This window comes from Lactuca serriola, chromosome 9 (genome assembly GCF_051521515.1).
Source record: "Lactuca serriola cultivar US96UC23 chromosome 9, Lser_US96UC23_V15, whole genome shotgun sequence".
NCBI lineage: Eukaryota > Viridiplantae > Streptophyta > Magnoliopsida > Asterales > Asteraceae > Lactuca > Lactuca serriola.
In genome coordinates, this window is record NC_136416.1 from 178,772,095 (window position 1) to 178,795,596 (window position 23,502).

Sequence of the window (23,502 nt, forward strand, 5' to 3'; positions counted from 1 at the left end):
CTCATGCTTTCCCGTATGTGTCCTTTAGAAAACAACTCCTCTACTTGACGCCTAAGTTCTTCATGTTCATGAGGACTCATGCGATAATGTGGTCGGTGGGGAAGAGCCGCCCCTGGTTCGAGGTCTACATGATGTTGGATGTCACGAAGTGCGGGGAGCTCATCGGGAAGCTCTTCAGGGAACACGTCCTGAAATTCACACAATAGTGACCGAACGAAATCAGATGTTAAACATGGCTGGTTAACTTCTTTTCCATACAGGACATAAACAACACTTGTTTCTTTTATCTCTTCATTGAATTGTGTCATGGACAGTAGGTTTGGAGTGGTGGTGTTTGTTGTGACCTTTGTAGTTGGTCTGGTTGGAACGCGAGTAATCTTGACTCCTTCAAACATGAAACTATATGAATTAGCTCGACCATCATGGTTTACTTTCCTATCAAACTGCCATGGTCGACCAAGCAATAGATGACACACATCCATGTTGACAACATCACACCAGACGTCATCACGATATTTAGCACCAATAGAAAAAGGAACCAATGCGCGTTTTGAAATTGTTACCTCGCCACCACGTTTGAGCCATGCTAGTTTGTAAGGTTTCGGGTGTCGTTCCGTACGACTAGGGCGAACCCTTCATCGCCTTCAACTATTTCTTCCTCGTAATCAGTCTCATCATATACGGGAGGGTTCTGATCCCCTGCTTCCATTTCGTCTTCATCTGCAAACATGACTCTCTTCCCGTTCTATTTACAATCAGCTTGTCGGTGACCGTGGTCACCACACGAAAAACATTTTAGATTATTGGTAGTTGTTTCCCTTGAGTAGGTAGGAATGGTTGGTCTTTTCTCTAGGGCCGAATTTGTACGTGAAGTGTTGGCTCATGTTGGTGTCGGTCCCACTTTGCTGAACGGGTTCGTGAATTGATTCATTGTGATCCGTCGGAATTGTCTTTCAACCATGAGTGCTCTCTGATGGGCTGCTGAAATAGACATGAGATCAAACATGTTCACTACCTCTTGTATTTGGAGTTTCAGCCCGCCAACATACCTTGCCGCCAACTGGTCTTCGGTTTCTTGAATCTCGTTTCTTGCTAACAACTGGTAAAAATCAGTAGTGTACTCATCCACTGTGCGCAGTCCCTGTTTTAGGTTTTGTAGTCACTGGTATATGATTCGTTGGTAATTATACGGTAGGAACATTTCACGGAGGTGTTTCTTCATCTTCTCCCATGTGTTAATCTTTTCTTTTCCCATGCGATGTCGTGTGAGCTTTAGTTGTTGCCACCATGTTGTTGCACGACCCCGTAATCTGGTGGCGATCAATGAAACCTGCCTCTCGTCGGGAACACCTCGGAATTCCAGAATTTCATCAGTTGTTGCAAGCCAATCGAGGAAGTCTTCCGCCTAAAGGTTTCCATAAAACTCTGGAATGTCTGTTTTAAGTCCATATTCCCATCGCATGTCATCTCTTCTATCATTATGCCATGGTGTACGGCTGTGCGGTGGTCTAGCATCGAATTCCTCACCCTCATCTTCTGTTGAATTAAGGACGGAACCCCTCAAATGCCGCCCTGGTTCCCTCTCGTCCAAGAGGGCGGTCATCCTCTCCGTTAATTGATCAACAACATGATCCATACGCTCATCAATAACTCTTCTAACATGCTCCTCAAACTGGTTGTTGTCATCCCACTCGAAGATATCTTCCATATGTGCCTTGTGCTATAGATTTTGTCGTGGAGGCATGATTCAGAATCGCTTCGCTCTGATACCAACTGATGCAGCGGAAACCTAAGATTAGATAAAACAATCACAGGTGTTAATTTGTACACACAAATACCAACTGTAACTCTTCCAAACCCGTTGATTCACAGATACGTGAATACCAGATCAAGGCATCAATACACAACCTTACAAAGAATTAAGTATTGGAACAGATGGAAACAAAATATTCTTTCATTCTAGAATACTGAAGACTTACTATCAAAGCAACGAGGTTTTAAACAGAAAGTAAAGCCCAAAAGTCAAACACAAAGCAAAACCAAAACTAGGAAAAAAAATAGATAATAAGCCCAATGATTTAGACACGCAGCTCATCAAAACGATCCAAGAAGGTTAGGGCTCGCTCCTCCACGTCGAGGCCCACATTAACTACTTTTGAAAAAAGGCATATTGAAGGAGCACCTTTGATCGGATTGATATCCAAAGGATATATATCATCTTTGTTTTGGACTTTAACAAAACCTCATTTGTCATTTTATTCTAGATCATACTACCTACCTCATCGAGAGTGATTTTATTTCTAGTTCCAAAAACCTGTTGAGAAACACTGATGAGATTGTGCTTTAACACATACACATATGCAACCGTTTTATTATTCGTAATGGTTATGTAACCTTTGATCAAAGCTTTGTATTATTTCCAAACTGTACGACTACTATCCACTCTCCAGTTTTGATAATCCCTAAGATGATCCTACATCCAAGTTATGTGACGTGACCACTATCAATGTACAAGTTATGACTATATTTCTCATCACGTAACATTTGCGATTAGAAGAAGGGAGAGGAATCTAATGGGTGGAGTGGTTGTGGTGGCGTAAGTAGACGTGGATGGGAGTGGGTGTGGGGTTAGGGTTTACTTATTATCTTTTTTAATTATAATAAGCAAAACATTATTTAAAATGATACAAAAGTCAATTTGCATAGTTTTTGGATTAAAGACCGATCATGCACCAAGTAATTGAAACCATAAGGACCATACTCATCAAGAAAAAAAATAAGTACCGAACTTCTCACTTTCATAAAGCACATGGAATCATTTAATCTTATTTTGTCTTTGTAATTTGGAAACTACTTCTAGCACAATGCAAGGTTTTAACATTAGATCATAGTTTTGAAGTAGTTAATTTCAAATAAGATTTACATCTAAATCACGGTTACAATAAAATATATATATTTTATTCAATTTTAAATATAGCAACATAAAAATAAAAAATATCACAAGATTGAAGAGTATAAATCACAGAAAACAACATTTTTCAATCACATAAAAGTTAGAATTTAGATTGAATTTGATAGACGAGGTTGACGTCAACTTGAAAAGCCTTTGCAAGAATATCTGCTGCGATATCGGGATTTGATCCAAACACAGCATTTGCAATGGTAATAACACCTGGATTTTGACTACTCAAAGCAGCGATAGCAGCAGCATAGCCATTCCCCACGTTTTTCTGGAAGTGAATTAGACCTTTTGGGAACACGAAAACATCGCCTTTCTGAAGTAGTTTTGTGATGAGTCGGTTTTCAGGGTTGGATGTGACAAACCCGACTAGAATACGGCCTTCCATAACAGTCAAAATTTCAGTGGCCCGAGGGTGTGTATGTGGGGGGTTAATACCCTGTGGGGCGATGTCAATACGTGCCATTGAGATACCAAGAGTGTTAAGTCCTGGCAACTCTTCTACGGTCACTGGAGTCACAGCAGACCCAACAGCATTCGATGTATTTCCCATTAGTTGCAGTCCTCTATAAAAGAAATCATCAGCTTGTACTAGCCTTGACTCTTTGCAAACCAAGCCATTCACGAATACTACGAGGAAAAAAAATTAAATAAATAAACTATTAATCACAATTAAATATGATATGTTTTCAAATCATGCATGAAAATGCTGGAGAGTTTCTCGACCTTCATACATAAATTCTTACCTGCGCTATTTTGGTCTGCCACACAGAAGTCTTGAAGAGGACTAGGGTCCGAAGCAAACGCAAGGGAGCAGCCCGCCACCAAGAGACCAAATAAAAGCAAATGAGATGTCATTGTTGAGAAGGGGAAACTTGTGCTTTGATGTCTTTCTTAATTAGCTTGAGAAGTTAATTTGTGAATAACATGCAACGTGGTGATGCTTTTATAGTAAAAAACGTTGGAACATATCAAGGTAGCGTATGTGTGGATAGAGTAAAAAAAATAAACAATGACTTAATCAAACATGTCATCTTAAGACACATTCAACTTTTTACATTGTCCGATTCTTAACCAGATAAAAAAATCGCATAAAGTGTCTTTGATCGGTGTATTTTATTTTTCTAACTTTTTTCATATTTTAGATTTATTTGACTGGAACCTTGAATGTTTATTAGGTCTTGATATGGTCCAAAAAAATTACTTTAGAAAATTATATATAACTCGAAAACCCATTGTGAAGAATGTTTTATTGTCACAATATGTGATAATAATTAAATATAAACTGTTTAAATACATTTAATTTATAATTTAATGTCCGACTAGTCAAATCAAAGAGCTTTCTTAATTAATCAAAGAAAATATCGTGCCATATGGTAAAAACATTGGATCGTCAACCTAGTATTTGTGTTTCTCTCCACCAAACCAATAGTTGGGAACTAAAGGTAAAACAACGATACAGTCATAAAATATATCTTCTTGATCATACATTAAAATTATTTTGTCGTATTAAGAAAAAAGTAAAACATTTTGTTGAACTTTTAAGAGGAAGATTCATTCAATTTTGGTTGGTATATTTTCAATCTATAATAAAGGCTTGAGTTCATCACTCTCATGCGTGTTAGATTAATCTTGGTGGAACGTTGTGTATGTTTATTAGGCATTGATATTCTGAAATGTTTCATTTTAAATTTACTCATAAATCTAAACAAACGAATAGTAAATTTTGTTTTTTTACTTTTACCCTCAAAACTCATTGTTGACACAGTGGTCATTGTTGACGTAGTGGTCTGGTCTACGAATAAAAATGGTGATTATGACGATGAGCATGGGTGGATAGCGATCAAAGGGAGGAAAGCAAACAAAAGTGGATCATAAAGGTCAGTATCTTGTGTATCAGAAGGTGGTAAATCACTGGTACTAAGGACCGTAGAAAAAGATGGTATCTAGTGGGGATCTAATGTAGGGTACTAAGGCCGTTATTGTCTGGTATGTATTTGACTAATTGGCAAGTTAATATGTTCTTCAGAATATGTGGAGTCACAACTCACATGGGCTACGATACTCAAGAAACAAGTAGGGTATATACCAGAAAATCATCACTCACTGTAGCGACTTTATAATCAACAATCAAAGCAACGAATGCGGAATATAAATAAAACAATTCAGATTGACCATTACAAGAGAGGATTCATGGATAGCTTAATGATTAACAGTAATAGCACAAACTCTAATGAAGTCTACTAAGCTTTATGCTAGAAAGATGACAACGATTATGTCTAGCTTGTTATATGATTGACTTATCTAACCACATATTTATAGCGGACATGAGATATTCAAATAAGGGACTCACCAATCAAACAATGACACCTAGGATATTACACGTAAATACAAATAACCAACTGTGTATGCTAAGATGTACTTGGGTGTGTAGGGTAAGAAAGGAGTCTTAGGTGGATTCTAGATACAACAAGTCTCCTGATACAAAAGGAAAAACCTATGTATTGATAATATACAGACAATAAGCTTAACACAGCAAAAATAAGCCCAAAAACCATCCCCTTTATGATTCGGTCGTAACGTAGGCTTGTAAGGTAAAATCCAAACTGCCAACCACCAAGAGAGAGCCATTGTACGAACTGCCAACCACCAAGAGAGAACTTTTGGTACGTCATTATTTTCCTAAACATAAATAATTATAAGAACGTGCATTCTCCATAGTATACTCTTAATTGTTCGAGTAGGAAAATGTTCCATGTGAATTAGTCTAGAAAGTTGATTCAAAATTGGATTATGAGAATTTCACATGCCGTAAACAACTCCCTGGTCAAGTGTTTAAATAGTTTTCCGTCAACATACCTTTGTTGATTATCAAGACTACCTTTGGGATGTAACTCATTGAGTTTCAAAAACATTCGCACATCACAGTTAGTCTTGCCAATTTCAATGAAATATTCTACCATATATCGCTTGATATAAGTGGTTGGCAAAGTCTAATCAACGATTTTTTTTATCAACAAAGTTTTGTACAAGACTATCAAATCAAGAAAATCGATAAGGGAAAAGTACACAACATTGAAATTATAACTTTAAACATCCATTCGCATCAAATCAAATGAATAGTCTTAAATTATGTTCTTAGACTTTACTATTGGCTTGATGGAAACCAATTATTTATTGTCAAGCGTCTGCACATCCTCTTGTGGTTTTCCATTCATGGCAAAAAAACCTTATCAAAAATCTTATCAAAATATGAATCACCTACAACCAAATAAATGGAAAAATTTGACATTAGGTTTATGATTGTTAAGTACTTCATAAGGAGTGATGGTGATGAACTAAAGAACGGTTAGATATGAAGCCCACAGTTAAGATTTCTTTTACCCATAAGTAGAATGGTATTTTTTTTCAAAATTTAACATTGATGGGTTAGTTTCACAAAGAGACCGATTTCTTCTTTCAAAAACTTTATTTTGTTTTAGAGTGTACGGAGCGGAAAATTTGTAACCGATTACTTTCTCCATAAGATATATATGATATTTTTTATTTTTGGATTTTGAACCATTATCATTGAGTATACTTCGGACTGGTTTAGAAAGATGCAATTTTTTGATAGAGTTGATGAGACCTTGTGAAGTTTCGAGTTTTTTACAAAGAAAGTAGACCCATGTGAAGCTTGAAAAATTATCAACAATAACGATGATATACTTCTTTACTCTATAATTTTCTTTTGTTGAAGGTCCGTAATGACCAACATGTAGCAGCTAAAGTGGCTTCATAATGTTAGTGTCAATTGTAATTAAATGACTTTGATGATGTTGCTTTCTGTGTTCATATGCAGCACACTGTGAGGTGGTGGCTGCCACCACATGCCACCATCGGCCGCCATTAGGTTGTTGTCTATGTGTGTTTGTATTAGTGTGTGTGTGGTGTGTGTGTGTGATTATTTGGGGTTTTAGCATTGTAAATTGTAACCGGAAAGAAAAATAATGAAAAGAAACTCAAACCACCACCGTAGGGTGGTGGCTGCCGCCACCGGCCGTCGTGTCGGGTTGCTGTATGCCTTGTTGGATCGTGACTAGTTTGGGATGTTTCGACAAGGGACTAAAACCGTAATGGGCCTTGTAAGCCGTAATGGGCCCAATGAAGCTTCATGGACTTAAAATCCCAAAGAATCCCTAATGGGCTTAGTGAAACCCTAATGGGCCTAGTGAAATCATAATTAGCCTAATGAACCCTAATTGGTCAAAGGGCCTAGCTATTGGGCCTATTGGGCTAAGAATGGGTTGGAAACCCTAATTAGGGTTTAGAAAACCCTAAATTTGGATATATGGGCTTTGGATCAATCGAGACTCACATTAGAATCGTTTTTTAAATTAAAATGTTAATTAATAACCATTGGCAATTAACCTAAGGCCATGTGGGACTTAATGGTTTAAGTATTTAATAGGTTAAGTAGGAAAAATTAACCCTAATCGTCATTTTATGCAAAACCTTAATTTTCACTTGGGTTATTATTGGTCCTTTCTATTGGGCCTTGATGATTTGGTTATTAATGGGCCATCCCAGAAGGATCATATGGACTAGAGTAATTAGTTGGGCTTTAGGGTAAGGCCTATATGAAGGATTGGGCCCAATTTGGAAAATTGGGCTATAGATGGGCCATAGTTTAGGCCTAGATGGTTGTATGATATTGGGCCCTTAGAATGAGACATGTTGGACTGGACTGAACAATTGGGTCTTAAAGGAAGTCCATGTAGAGGTTTGGGCCCAATTTGGAAAATTGGGCCATATGTTTGGCTTTGGTCCCTAGTTGAATTTGGGCCTATGGATTGGGCCTTGGGCTTGGATAAGCCAAGCTTGGGGTAATGTAGTAATTAACCAAAGTATGTACTTATGGTTATATAGTGGAACCCAATTATTAATTGGGTGTTATTTTGATATTGACAGGTTAGGAATCTACCATCCAGCAGCTATGGTTTTGTCAGCAGGACTTCAGCAGTGTGAGGTGAGTTTTCCTTCCGTAGGAACGGGTCTAAGGCCACAATGTCGGCCTGTTTAAGTAGCTATAGTATGTCGGGGTAAGCCCGATGCCGATTATATGTTTTCGGACTCCGATCCGATGTCGGGGCGGTTTCGAGAAGTAGTTATGTAAGCTTGATGTCTTTGTGATTCATGCATGTTTATGTGTTATGTGTTATATGTTCCGGACTTAGGTCCGATGCCGGGCAAGCCCGATGCAGTATATGTGATATGTTATATGTGTTAAGTGTTCCGGGGTAAGCCTGATGTCGGGGTAAGCCCAATGTATGTTAGTTATTATGTCATGTGTTATGTGTTTCAGGGTAAGCCCGATGTATGCTAGTTTATATGTTATATGTTCCGGGCTTCGGTCCTATGTCGGGGCAAGCCCGATGCAGATTATGTAATTATGTTATGTGATGTATGCTATGTTGTGTATGTGCCGGGGTAAGCCCGATGTCAGGGCAAGCCCGATGCCGGGGTGAGCCCGATGCCCGATGCGATCGGATGCCGGGGTGAGCCCAATGTTGGACAGGAGTCTGATGTCGGGTAAGCTGATGCAGGGATTCGTCCCGATGATGTTGGGAGTAGTCCTAGAGTTAGAGTTATGTTATGTGCTTATGTTATATGCATTGTTGATATGTTTATATGTGTACCGAATTACGGTTCGATGTCGGGCAGGTCCCGATGCAGTGCGCTAGGCCCAAGTTATGTGATTATGGGTATGGTATGTGGTAGTATGGGGAAACTCACTAAGCTTCGTGCTTACAATTATCAGTTTTGGTTTCAGATATTTCAATTTTCAAAATAAGAGCTCGGGAAGATTGCAGTGCACACAACATTTGTTTAGTCTGGGATGTTTATACTCTGATATATTTTGACATGAGACTTGATACATTACTTATGATTTTTAAGAGAAGTTATATATGGTTTTTATTATTATATTAAAAAGAAATTTTAGATTGTATTCTTGGAATGTTTCAATTTTATTCTTGATCATACTACCTAACTCATTGAGAGTGATTTTATTTCTAGTTCCAAAAACCTGTTGAGAAATACTGATGAGATTGTGCTTTAACACATACTCATATCAACCGTTTTATTATTCGTAATGGTTATGTAACATTTGATCAAAGGTTTGTATTATTTCCAAACTGTATGACTCCTATCTACTCAAGTTTCTGATAATCCTTAAGATGATCCTACATCCAAGTTATGTGATGTGACCACTATCAATGTACAAGTTATGATTATATTTCTCATCACGTAACATTTGCGATTAGAAGAAAGGAGAGGAATCTAATGGGTGGAGTGGTTGTGGTGGCGTAAGTAGAGGTGGATGAGAGTGGGTGTGGGGTTAGGGTTTACTTATTATCTTTTTTAATTATAATAAGCAAAACATTATTTAAAATGATACAAAAGTCTATTTGCATAGTTTTTGGATTAGGGACCGATCATGCAGCAAGTAACTGAAACCATAAGGACCATACTTATCAAGAAAAAAAAATAAGTACCGCACTTCTCACTTTCATAAAGCACATGGAACCATTTAATCTTATTTCGTCTGTGAAATTTGGAAAATACTGCTAGCACAATGCAAGGTTTTAACATTAGATCATAGTTTTGAAGTAGTTAATTTCAAATAAGATTTACATCTAAATCACGGTTACAATAAAATATATATTTTTTATTTAATTTTAAATATAGCAACATAAAAATAAAAAATATCACAAGATTGAAGAGTATAAACCACTGAAAATAACAATTTTCAATCACATAAAAGTTAGAATTTAGATTGAATTTGATAGACGACGTTGACGTCAACTTGAAAAGCCTTTGCAAGAATATCTGCTGCGATATCGGGATTTGATCCAAACACAGCATTTGCAATGGTAATAACACCTGGATTTTGACTACTCAAAGCAGCAATAGCAACAGCATAGCCATTTCCCACGTTTTTCTGGAAGTGAATCAGGCCTTCTGGGAACACGAAAACATCGCCTTTCTGAAGTTCTTTTGTGATGAGTCGGTTTTGAGGGTTGGACGTGACAAACCCGACTAGAATACGGCCTTCCATAACAATCAAAATTTCAGTGGCCCGAGGGTGTGTATGTGGGGGGTTAATACCCTGTGGGGCGAAGTCAATACGTGCCATTGAGATACCAAGAGTGTTAAGTCCCGGCAACTCTGCTACAGTCACCGGAGTCACAGCAGACCCAACCGCATTCGAAGTATTTCCCATTAGTTGCAGCCCACTATAAAAGAAATCATCAGCTTGTACAAGCCTTGCCTCTTTACAAACCAAGCCATTCACGAATACTACACCAAGAAAAATAAATAAACTATTAATCACAATTAAATATGATATGTTTTCAAATAATGCATGAAAATGCTGGAGAGTTTCTCGACTTTCACAAATAGATTCTTACCTGTGCTATTTTGGTCTGCCACACAGAAGTCCTGAAGAGGACTAGGGTCCGCAGCAAACGCAACGGAGCAACCCGCCACCAAGAGACCAAATAAAAGCAAATGAGATGTCATTGTTGAGAAGGGGAAACTTGTCCTTTGATGTCTTTGTTAATTAGCTTCAGAAGTTAATTTGTGAATAACATGCAACGTGGTGATGCCTTTATAGTAAAAAACGTTGGAACATATCAAGGTAGCGTATGTGTGGATAGAGTAAAAAAAGAAACAATGACTTAATCAAACTTGTCATCTTAAGACACATTCAACTTTTTACATTGTCCAATTCTTAACTAGATAAAAAAAAATCGCATAAAGTATCTTTGATCGGTGGATTTTATTTGTCTAACTTTTTTCATATTTTACATTTATTTGACTTGAACCTTGAATGTTTATTAGGTCTTGATATGGTCCAAAAAAATTACTTTAGAAAATTATATATAACTGGAAAACCCATTCTGAATAATGTTTTATTGTCACAATATGTGATAATATTTAAATATAAGTGTTTAAATACATTTAATTTATAATTTATTTTCCGACTAGTCAAATCATAGAGCTTTCTTAATTAATCAAATAAAATATCGTGCCATATGGTAAAAACATTGGATCGTCAACCTAGTATTTGTGTTTATCACCACCGAACCATTAGTTGGGAACTAAAGGTAAAACAACGATACAGTCATAAAATATGTCTTCTTGATCATAAATTAAAATTATTTTGTCGTGTTAAGAAAAAAGTAAAACATTTTGTTGAACTTTTAAGATGAAGACTCATTCAATTTTGGTTGGTATATTTTCAATCTTTAATAAAGGCTTGAGTTCGTCACTCTCATGCGTGTTAGATTAATCTTGGTGGAACGTTGTGTATGTTTATTAGGCATTGATATTCTAAAATGTTTATTAGGCATTGATATTCTAAAATGTTTCATTTTAAATTTACTCATAAATCTAAACAAACGAATAGTAAATTTTGTTTGTTTACTTTTACCCTCAAAACTCATTGTTGACGTAGTGGTCATTGTTGACGTAGTGGTCTGGTATACGAATAAAAGTGGTGATTATGACGATGAGCATGGGTGGATAGCGATCAAAGGGAGGAAAGCAAACAAAAGTCGATCATAGCACAAACTCTAATGAAGTCTACTAAGCTTTATGCTAGAAAGATGACAACGATTATGTCTAGCTTGTTATATGATTGACTTATCTAACCACATATTTATAGCGGACATGAGATATTCAAATAAGGGACTCACCAATCAAACAATGACACCTAGGATATTACACGTAAATACAAATAACCAACTGTGTATGCTAAGATGTACTTGGGTGTGTAGGGTAAGAAAAGAGTCTTAGGTGGATTCTAGACACAACAAGTCTCCTGATACAAAAGAACAACCTATGTATTGATAATATACAGACAATAAGCTTAACACAGCAAAAATAAGCCCAAAAACCATCCCCTTTATGATTCGGTCGTAACGTAGGCTTGTAAGGTAAAATCCAAACTGCCAACCACCAAGAAAGAGCCATTGTAGAACTGCCAACCACCAAGAGAGAACTTTTGGTATGTCATTATTTTCCTCAACATAAATAATTATAAGAACGTGCATTCTCCATAGTATACTCTTAATTGTTTGAGTAGGAAAATGTTCCATGTGAATTAGTCTAGAAAGTTGATTCAAAATTGGATTATGAGAATTTCGCATGCCATAAACAACTCCCCGGTCAAGTGTTTAAATAGTTTTCCGTCAACATACCTTTGTTGATTATCAAGACTACCTTTAGGATGTAACTCATCGAGTTTCAAAAACATTCGCACATCACAATTAGTCTTGCCAATTTCAATGAAATATTCTACCATATATCGCTTGATATAAGTGGTTGGCAAAGTCTAAGCAACGATTTTTTTTTATCAACAAAGTTTTGTACAAGACTATCAAATCAAGAAAATCGATAAGGGAAAAGTACACAACATTGAAATTATAACTTTGAACATCCATTCACAACAAATCAAATGAATAGTCTTAAATTATGTTCTTAGACTTTACCATTGGATTGATGTAAACCAATTATTTATTGTCTTCAAGCGTCTGCACATCCTCTTGTGGTTTTCCATTCATGGAAAAAAATCTTATCAAAAGATTGATATTGAGCATTTGATCCTAGTAATATCCTTCGTCTAAAATAACTTAAAAGTGAAAGCTCTTTGTGTGATAGGCCTGTCCAATTGCGCACCCGAAAGATTTATTGTAGAATAACTCCATGAAGGAAGATGATTAAAGAAATATTCGTCTCCAAATGCCAAATTATGGACGGAGGCTTAATTAATTCCAGGCATTTTTTGTGAACCTTAATATTGATACGCTTGTTTTCATTTTGGATTTCTAGTTAATCAGTTTGCCATCAATAAATTGCTATATGCCCGAAGTTCTTTTCCATTTAATATGACATCCACCTAGATCTAAATCTAAATATGCTTGAATACAAAATCTTATTTTGGCTGGATACCATAGACCATGATTTTGAGTCTTGTGTAGTTAACAGAAAATGTTCTATACTGCTTGCAAATGAGGTTCTCTCGGATTAGCTTGAAACCTACCTCAGGTTTACTCGCGGTGTGATAATTGCGCATTTCCACAGACGGTTTACCCTTAGGCAGGCATAAGTTTGTTTGAAATTCCATTGGGAATATTCCATCCGAAAAATTTTTCATACCAAGTATTATCGAGAGACTTTAGGTATAAGATTCTTCATTTATAAAAATTTTGTCACAACAAAATTGATTTATTCACAACCTAAAATGAAATTTATTTTACCCCTCATACTCATTTCAAACTTGGTTTTCAATGATTGCTCAAATTCTTTGTAACAGAAGATCCATAGAACCAAAAAAATTATGTCATACGTGTAGATTTTCACCGACATGAGCTGATTGCCATCCTTTTTTGAAAAAAAATTTGGATCTACCAAACCTTCTTTGAACTATGAGATGTTCATAAAAAAACAACCAATTGTTTCACACCAAGCACATGGAGTATGTTTAAACCATAAATACATTTATAAAAAATATAACAACGATACAGATACTTTTTATTCATAAACCTCATAGGTTTCTCCATGTACACACTTTCTTCATGTTCATTGTTGAGAAAGGTGCACTTACATCCATTTTATAAATATCGAAGTTTTGCTGAGCATCATACATAAGAAATATTCGGACAACTCCTAATTATGAAACTAGTGAAAAAGTTTCATCATAATCAATGCCTTCTTGTTGACCATATCCTTTGACAACCAATCTTTCTTTATTTTGGATAATATTCCTTTCTTTCACAACCTTATTTTGCAAAACCTACTTTAAACCAACAATAAATGCATCAGAAGGTTTATGAATTAATCTCCAAACATAATTTCTTTCAAACTCCGATATTATAATAGGATAGCTTCGACCCATTCAGAATATTCTAAAGCAACTTTGACATTCTTGGTTCAACTTTGGACAAGAACACATGAAACGTGCAATATTTTCGATGAACATTCATTAAAACTTGATATTCATTTTGTTGAGCACGACTCATCACCCTTTGGGATGGATTACCAATGACTTGAGAAGTTAGATTATCCTTTGTCCACTTAGTCAGAGGAGGAAACCTATGATCGTAATCTAAGAGAGCATCTTCCACATGCTCTATAGTATATCCTTACGTAGGAGCATCCTTATCCCCTAAAATTGATCACAACTTTCTTCATTTGCTCCCCTAGAATGTGAGCATCGGATAGTGTAGAATGTTCCCCTTCAACCATATCATCGGGTGATTTGTATTCCCCATGGATAGGTGTAGATTCTGGATTAATTAAATAAGGAGAGTCCATGTCATGAATTTAAGCCCTGGGAGTGGTTTGAATTTCAGATAGTTTAGTTTTAAAAAATTGTAGATTTATCGACATGATTGTCAAAAGAGTTAACTTTTGAGGTTTTTCCTATCTCTAGAGTTCCACAGAATAAATCAATATCTACATCAAAGTCTATTAAGGTTAAGGTTTAAATGGGTGGGGAAGAAAAATTTTTGGATGGATGAAAGTACGCTTCAATTTTCTTGACATAGTGATCATCAAACATGAGATTGAATGGTTCTTTACTTTTCCTTGTTTTTTTTCATTACCTTATAACCCTTTTTCATTTTGTGAATAACCAAGATATATGTCTTCATTGAATATAGATTGGAATTATGAACGAGTATTTTTCAAATTCATTATGAATCACCTACAACCAAACACATGAAAAAAATTGACATTAGGTTTATGAATGTTAAGCACTTCATAAGGAGTGATGGTGATGAACTAAAGAACGGTTAGATATGAAGCCCACATTTGAGATTTCTTCTACCCACAAGTAGAATTGTATTTTTCTTTTCAAAATTTAACATTGATGGGTTAGCTTCACAAAGAGATCGATTTCTTCTTTCAAAAACTTTATTTTGTTTTAGAGTGTACGGAGTGGAAAATTTGTAACTTATTACTTTCTCCATAAGATATATATGATATTTTTTATTTTTGGATTTAGAACCATTATCATTGAGTATAATTCAGACTGGTTTAGAAAGATGCAATTTTTTGATAGAGTTGATGAGATCTTGTGAAGTTTCGAGTTTTTTAGAGAGAAAGTAGACCCATGTGAAGCTTGAAAAATTATCAACAATAACGATGATATACATCTTTACTCTATAATTTTCTTTTGCTGAAGGTCCGTAATGATCAACATGTAGCAGCTAAAGTGGTTTCATGATGTTAGTGTCAATTGTAATTAAAGGACTTTGATGATGTTGCTTTCCGTGTTCATATGCAACACACAAGTGATCATTATTAAATTTTAAAATTGGTAATCCTCTCACCAAATCTTGTGTAACTAACTTATTAATGTTCTTGAAATTTAAGTGAAAGATTCACTAATGCTACAAACAACTTATGTCATTTACCACTGATGCAGCGGAAACCTAAGATTAGATAAAACAATCACAGGTGTTGATTTGTACCCACAAATACCAATTGTAACTCTTCCAAACCCATTGATTCACAGTTACGTGAATACTGGATCAAGGCATCAATAGTCCAAAAGTCAAACACAAAGCAAAACCAAAACTAGGAAAAAAATAGATAATAAGCCCAATGATTTAGACACGCAGCTCATCAAAATGATCCAAGAAGGTTAGGGCTCGCTCCTCCACGTCGAGGCCCACATCATTCCCTCCGGGGTGCAAAGAATTCGCCCTCGAAGTCTGGTCCTAGTCGTCATCAGAGGAGTCAGCAAGGAAAGGAATAAGGTGTTTGATACTGAACACATCTGTTGTATGAATATGGCTTGGAAGTTGGAGGCGGTAAGCGTTCGGATTAATCTTTTCAGTGATTTCAACAAGCCCTATTTTTTGGACTTAAGTTTATTGTAATCTCCAGTAGAGAAGTGTTCCTTAGTAAGAATGGCCCACACAAAATCCCCGACTTCAAACTTGACATGACGCCGTTTTTTGTCGGCATGACGTCGTTTTTTATCGGCATGAAGCTTATATTTGTTATGTATCGGTCACGCAAGTAAGTGAAACCATAACGACCATACTCGTCAAGATAAAAACAATAACCACTGAACTTCTCACTTTTTTAAAGCACATGGTATGATTTAATCAAATACAAATAGGCACATAAAACAAGTAAATGAAGATATGGTTTTTTGAAAAAATCGAGTTCTCTTTTGCAAAATTTGGGTTTAATGAAGGGAAAGGTCATATGACCTTTACTATCCCACTGCCTTCCACTTGATAACCCTCTTCCTCATGTTTCTCTACTTTCTCAGTACACTCTTTTCTACAAACATAACAAACGGATTTGGGGGTCATTTAGGTTACGATATTGTATGATAAGGATTTAAAAGGAAGAGTTTTACATGGGATGAAAGCGAGATAAGTCTTACCATCGGCCTCGATGAAGGATATCCTCCCCCATGTGATTTTGTGCAAGTAAGAAGAATTTGTCAACTTTGGTCCCTCCTTTCAAGATCTTACCATTTTAAGTTTTAAAATTATATTTTTTTAGTTCATTGTCAAAAATACATATCTTTTTATGTTACATAATTAATAATAATTATCTTTTAGTATTATTTATATACTTATTATAACTCTTAAGGGAAATTCAGTAAAACTAAATAACGACATGAGTGTTATAATATATCGCATTTATTTATAACCATGGTTGTCCTCCTAAGTTTACTCAAGAACTCATAAATGAGATAATCAGTAGGAATGTATGTAGGTGGAGACTACAATCGTGCATGTTGTCTTTTTTGATTTATCCGTATTCGCTTTAAAGTGTGGAAGTTGTTTCTCCTTTGGAAACCGTGGATGAGAGATGTACACTCGATGATAAGTTTTTTTCACTATGAGGAAGATGATGCACGGTATTTGAAAGATAAATCAATGATTTAATTTTATTATGGTTATTTTATTTTATAGTTTTTTCGGTTAAGATATATCTTTGTTAGGAATTTTTATGCCCTATATTAATAAAAAATTTAGATTTATATAATCTCCTACTTTAGATGATTTCAATCATAATTATGAGTCATATTAGGTTTTTCGTTTAATTATATATACGTTAGCTGCGTTTCAGTTTTAGAAGTTGATTTTGATTAATTAATAATGGTATTTAAAACTCTATTTTCTCTACTTTGTGTTCATGTGGTTGTAATCAGCTATTTAAACTGGTCGTCTTACGTCATGAGTAACATATGGTTTTGCTCTTTAATCCATGAAACTTAGATTTTTCATTTTGTATGTTATTGGGTATTGATATGGATGTAACTACATGTGTTTAACTTGTTTGAAGTAGTAGACAACATTCACACGTTTTCTTTTTTTGTTCGTGACATTGTATTTTTGACATATTTGTTTGTATGTTTGATGCCCTCGCTTTCTAGTTACCAATGAATGTCAATAGAAGCTCTTTTGTGGCTTTTTCAAACATAGATTTTTATGTTTTACTATGTGTGACATCCTCATTTTCACGGCCAGAAAAGACCGATTTTGTTTATGCTTTATAAAAATCAGAGTATCTCTTTTAATAAAAATGATGCGGAATTTGTTCCCAGTAAAACATGATAAATACGTTATCAAAGCATTTCTGAAGAAATGTATTTTTATTCATTTAAAACATTTGGGATGTCATCGTCAATACAGAAACATAAGCATAAACAAAACTTACATTCATTTACACTAGTGATCTACATCTCTTTTAAATCTCTCAGTGCAAAGTAGCTTCGTATCGACACCTGTGATACAAATAAGCTGGAGTGGGTCAGGTTGGGAAACCTGGTGAGTACATAGGGTTTTCAACCCACAATAATATAATTATTATATTTGAACATCAAACAATCAACCCGATTACCCATCCCCATTATCTTCTTTAATATTCCTTAAAGAATTATCTTAAGGATCATCTCTATATCATATTTACCTCTCATCTTTTTACCTCACATTTCCTTATATGCTCGTTCCTAAGGCATGAATACGTAGTTACAACGTCGCTTGAACTCGTAATTCATAGTAAGGGTTAGAGTATCATCACATTAATATACAGTCACAACATCACCTAGACTCGTAATTCATCACCTACAGGTTATAAGTTTGCTAGTGTTTCCACGGGTTGTCTAGAATAGTCCGTGGTCGCCATCTATACTCTAGTAGATGACTACATCTCCAAATTGCAAGACAAGGTTATAATATCTTTCATCCTACATCACCGATTCATTATCACCTATCCATCACCTAATTATCATCACCTTCCTATCATCACCTATCTCTCATCATTTTATTTCATCACACACCAACTATTTCATCTACCCATGTTTTATCCCAAAATATTTGTAGATATAAAATAAATATATATTTAAATCATTTAAAACATGTATAAAATCATTCATCCATCATAGACAACAAGTATTCAGTTAATATGCACACATAGCACGTAATTTTTAAAAATACTTCATATCAATGTGTAAGATGAAAGGGACCATGCACTCACTTGAAAAGGTGGTGAATCCGAACTCAGACAACGCTTCGCTTCTTAAAAATAATTTACTTCGACGAAACCTAGTATTATTACCACTAGAGTTTAGTCTATTATTCGCCGAGACTAATTAATAGTCTAGCTATTATTACTATTATATAAGCGTTAAACAGTACTTATATAACCCATAATAATAGCCCAAGTACTTATTATAAGTTCCTAATAACGTTACTATAATTAAATAAACGATATATTAAAAATAGTGTAGGCGTAGCTCACTTACAGCGGGTTTTATAGAAAACCGGGCTTTGCTTGAAGCAGCGTTCCCAAGCCGAAAATCTCTTCTTTTCGGAGTCGTCGAGCACTCTGTGGCTTCCGCCTCATGTTAGGGAGGTTCCCTAGGCTTTTCGGGGGTTCGGAGCTAGAGAGAGGTTCTAGAGAGAGAGTAAAGAGAAGAAAGAATGGGAAAGGTGTGAAGAAAATGAGGGTGGAAGAGGTTCTATTTATAGGGTGAAAAATGGTTGAACTTGGTGCCACATGTCACCATCAAGTGGCAAGACCTGGGGAGAAAGCAATGGCCAAGATTGTGCCACATCACCCATTTCCGCACAGCACACTTCCGATTTCTAAAATCCGTAACTTTCACATACGACCCCCCTTTTTGAAGTTCTTTATCTCCACGCGTAGGTAAAAATAAGATATACAACTTTCGTTTTGACTCCGTCGTCTAATTCTCGACCGATCTTAAATTTAACAGTACGAGGAGATTATACTGTTAAATGTCCGCGTAAAATTCATAACTTCTACATACGGACTCTGTTTTCGTCTGTCATTTTACCGTTGAGTTCCTATTAATGAATTATTCAAGTCTCATTTAGGTCGCGTAGGCCAAAAACCGCTCGATCTAAAATTCAAGTTTCGGGTTGTGCACTACTTGGCCAAATCTTAGAAAATTCATAACTTCCTCATACGAAGTCAGATTTGGGCGTTCTTTTTATGGACGCTCTCAGTTTAACATATTCTACGAATTTTGTTTAGATAACTAAGGCTAAAAAGTTCTCTATCGTAAATTCACTTTTTACGTCTCCCGGTGCCGCGCCGGTTTTGCCGAAAAACTTCGACGGGCCATAACTTCTTCGTTATAACTCGGATTTCGGCGTTCTTTATATGTACGGAACCCTTAAGACATATTCTACAACTTGGTTAAGATTAATCCTTCTAAATAATCTTCCATTAAAAACTAATTTCTGACGCTCATTGTCTCTAAATTGACTAGCCCGAATCTGCGGACGTTACACTATGTATACTTCATTTTCTTTTAGTTAACGAAATCTTGAAAGGTTGGTCGGAGACCAAACCAATTCGTGATTTCTATTTTTAGGCTTGGATCTTGGGAGGTTTTTTCTTTGATTATAGATGGATATGTTGAAGATAGATGATGCAAATAGGTTTGGGTAAAACCTTAACCACCTTCTGGGTGACAACGGTGGTGGTGGTGTTGGAAGGCGACAGAAGAAGGGAATGGAATGGGAGGTGGGTTACGTGAAGTGAGGTGGATGAGGTTGGGGATTATTTCATTTCATTTTTAATAATGACAACTAAAATAAAAGAGTTAAAAGGATAAAAAATTAAATTTGTATAGGTCGTTGACCGACCTAGTAACTAATCGAAACACCAAGGACCATATTAATCTTTTTGAAAAATTTGATGGTTGAACTTCTAGTCTTTCTAAAGCAAGTGGGTTATTTACGTAAATTTGTCTTCGTGATTTCTAAGTCTCTTTTTGCCCACACTTTTAGGTTTGTCTTTGTGATTTCTAAGTCTATTTCTTGCACAAACTTAGGTTTGTCTTTGTTATTTATAAGTTTATTTCTTGCACACCCTTGGGTTTTTATTTTATATCTTAGTTTTGAAGTAGTTAATTCCACATAAGTAAATCAAAATCACTATGAATGTAGTATATATATATATATATATATATATATATATATATATATATATATATATATATATATATATAGTATTGTTTATTTCCACCGCAATAAGCTAATCCAATCACATTTTAAAAAAAAAATGTTTATTCTCATCGCAATAAGCAAATAAGCAATATACTAAGAAGCTAAAAACTATTTATCCAATTTCCAAACACCCCCTTAGGTTTGTCTTTGTGATTTCTAAGTCTATTTTCTTGCACACCCTTACATAAATTTAACTTTTTGATTTCTATGTCTATTTCTTGCACACTCTTGCGTTTTGAGTTTATATCTTACTTTTGAAGTAGTTAATTCCACATAAGTAAATCAAAATGACTATGACAGTAATATATATTTATTTCATTCAATTTTAAATATAGCAACATAAACATAACAAATACCACACCATTGATAAGAAAATCAACATTTTAAAAGCACGTAAAAGCTAGAATTTGGATTGAATTTGATAGACGACGTTGATGTCAACTTGAAAGGCCTTTGCAAGAATATCTTCAGCGATATCGGGATTTGATCCAAACACAGCATTTGCAATGGTAATAACACCTGGATTTTGACTACTCAAAGCAGCAATAGCAACAGCATAGCCATTTCCCACGTTTTTCTGGAAATGAATTAGACCTTCTGGGAACACGAAAACATCGCCTTTCTGAAGTAGTTTTGTGATGAGTCGGTTTTCAGGGTTGGATGTGACAAACCCGACTAGAATACGGCCTTCCATAACAGTCAAAATTTCAGTGGCCCGAGGGTGTGTATGTGGGGGGTTAATACCCTGTGGTGCAAAGTCAATACGTGCCATTGAGATACCAAGAGTGTTAAGTCCCGGCAACTCTGCTACAGTCACCGGAGTCACAGCAGACCCAACCGCATTCGAAGTATTTCCCATTAGTTGCAGCCCACTATAAAAGAAATCATCAGCTTGTACAAGCCTTGCCTCTTTGCAAACCAAGCCATTCACGAATACTACGACGAAAAAAAATTAAATAAATAAACTATTAATCACAATTAAATATGATATGTTTTCAAATCATGCATGAAAATGCTGGAGAGTTTCTCGACCTTAACACATAAATTCTTACCTCTGCTATTTTGGTCTGCCACACAGAAGTCTTGAAGAGGACTAGGGTCCGAAGCAAACGCAAGGGAGCAGCCCGCCACCAAGAGACCAAATAAAAGCCAATGAGATGTCATTGTTGAGAAGGGGAAACTTGTGCGTTGATGTCTTTGTTAATTAGCTTGAGAAGTTTGTGAATAACATGCAACGTGGTGATGCTTTTATAGTAAAAAAAAAACATTGGAACATATCAAGGTAGCGTATGTGGGGAAAGAGTAAAAAAATAAACAATGACTTAATCAAATTTGTCGTCTTAAGACACATTCAACATATTACATTGTCCAATTCTTAACTAGATAAAGAAATCACATAAAGTGTCTCTGATCCGTGGTTTTGATTTGTCTATCATTTTTCATATTTTAGATGAACTTGAGTGGAACCTTGAATGTTTATTAGGTCTATATATTGTCCAAAAAAATTACTTTAGAAAAAAATATATAATTGAAAAACCCATTACGAAGAATCTTTTATGGTTACAATATGGGATAAATAATTAAATATAACTGTTTAAATACATTTAATTTATAATTAATTTATTTTCCGACTAGTCAATTCAAAGAGCTTTCTTAATAAAAGAAAATATCTTGCCCTATGGTCAAAACATTGGATCATCAACCTAGCATTTGTGTATCTCACCACCGAAACAACAGTGGCGAACTAAAGGTAAAACAACGATAGAGTCATCAAATACGTCTTTGTGGGATACATTTAAATTATTTTGTCCGAATAAAAAAAAAGTAAAACATTTTGTTAAACTTTTAAGAGGAGGGTACATTCAACTTTGGTTGGTAAATTCTCAATTTATAATAAAGGCTTGGGTCTCATCATTCTCATGCGTGTTAGATTAATGTTGGTGGAACTTGAATCTTTATTAGGCATTGATATTTTCAAATGTTACATTTTAAATTCACACATAACTCTAGGGAAACAAATATTAATTTTTTTTACTTTAATCCTCAAAACTCATTGTTGACGCACTGGTCTTGTCTACGACTAAAAATGGTGATTATGATGATGAGCAGGGGTGGATAGCGATCAAAGGAAGGAAAGCAAACAAAACTTGATCATCAAATTTACTATCTTGTGTATCAGAAGGTGGTAAATCACTTGTACAGTTGTATTATTAGAACTAGGAACTATAGAAAAAGATGGTATCCGGTCGGTAGTCGGTATCTTTTTTTTTTTTTTTTTTGAAACAGCAAACTATCCTACTCCTAATCTAATCTCAAACACTGCCTATATCTTCTAGTGAGACTTGAACCCATGACCTCTGTAACGCCTCGTTCTTAAAGTACTTATTTATGAGTCCCCGGGATTTAAGAGGAAGGGTATTTTGGTCCTTTTATGGGAAATGGGTTTCATCCAAGAAGGTTTCGGACCAGGGTATGTATCTAGAAGCGTAGGGCTTCTCGCTACCTCTTCGTGGATATAAAGTTCATCGAAAACGGAGCTAGAATGAAGGAGTTAGGACACTTTGAAGATATTGGCATTTATGGCCCTTAATGGAAAAGGTTGACAATGTAAGCCATGCATGCATGAGACACGCGTGGGTACGCACAGCGTAGGCTGGGTTACGCCCAGCGTAATGAGTAAATGGACGCGGGTGCAAGGTCGAGTACGCCCAGCGTACTCTCAAAGTCTTAAAACCCTAATTTTAAGGGCAACCACTATATAAGGAACATAATGGTTCCCTCCTCAGCCTCCATAGACACTCTCTTACCCTCAGAAACCCTAGATATCCGTCTTACCTCCATTGTTAGGTGTGGTTGGTCTTGGAAAGCTTGGATTAGCAAAGGAAAGCATAAAGGAAGAAAGGAGAAGTTGTCAAAGAAGGAGTGGAGCGGCTGGAACTTATAGATCTGGAAAGACATCATCCTTTGGAGCCTATCTGAGGTATA

At 35.6% G+C, this 23,502-nt stretch overlaps 3 protein-coding genes across 3 annotated transcripts; all 3 read right to left on the minus strand.

The window, feature by feature from the left end:
* Positions 1-2,930: 2,930 nt before the first annotated feature.
* LOC145073219 (putative germin-like protein 2-1) lies at positions 2,931-3,850 on the minus strand. Its single transcript, XM_079019779.1, has 2 exons — positions 3,706-3,850; positions 2,931-3,589 (listed from the first exon to the last, which is right to left on the minus strand). The coding sequence occupies exons 1-2, from the start codon at positions 3,815-3,817 to the stop codon at positions 3,054-3,056; spliced, it is 648 nt and encodes a 215-aa protein (XP_078875905.1). The 5' UTR covers positions 3,818-3,850; the 3' UTR covers positions 2,931-3,053.
* A 5,798-nt stretch (positions 3,851-9,648) lies between these two features.
* On the minus strand, positions 9,649-10,560 carry LOC145073052 (putative germin-like protein 2-1). The gene is made up of 2 exons (XM_079019596.1): positions 10,411-10,560; positions 9,649-10,300 (listed from the first exon to the last, which is right to left on the minus strand). Exons 1-2 carry the CDS (start codon positions 10,520-10,522, stop codon positions 9,765-9,767), a joined length of 648 nt encoding a protein of 215 aa, XP_078875722.1. The 5' UTR covers positions 10,523-10,560; the 3' UTR covers positions 9,649-9,764.
* Positions 10,561-20,824: 10,264 nt separating this feature from the next.
* LOC145072893 (putative germin-like protein 2-1) lies at positions 20,825-21,721 on the minus strand. Its single transcript, XM_079019389.1, has 2 exons — positions 21,570-21,721; positions 20,825-21,453 (listed from the first exon to the last, which is right to left on the minus strand). The coding sequence occupies exons 1-2, from the start codon at positions 21,679-21,681 to the stop codon at positions 20,918-20,920; spliced, it is 648 nt and encodes a 215-aa protein (XP_078875515.1). The 5' UTR covers positions 21,682-21,721; the 3' UTR covers positions 20,825-20,917.
* Between the last annotated feature and the right edge of the window lie 1,781 nt (positions 21,722-23,502).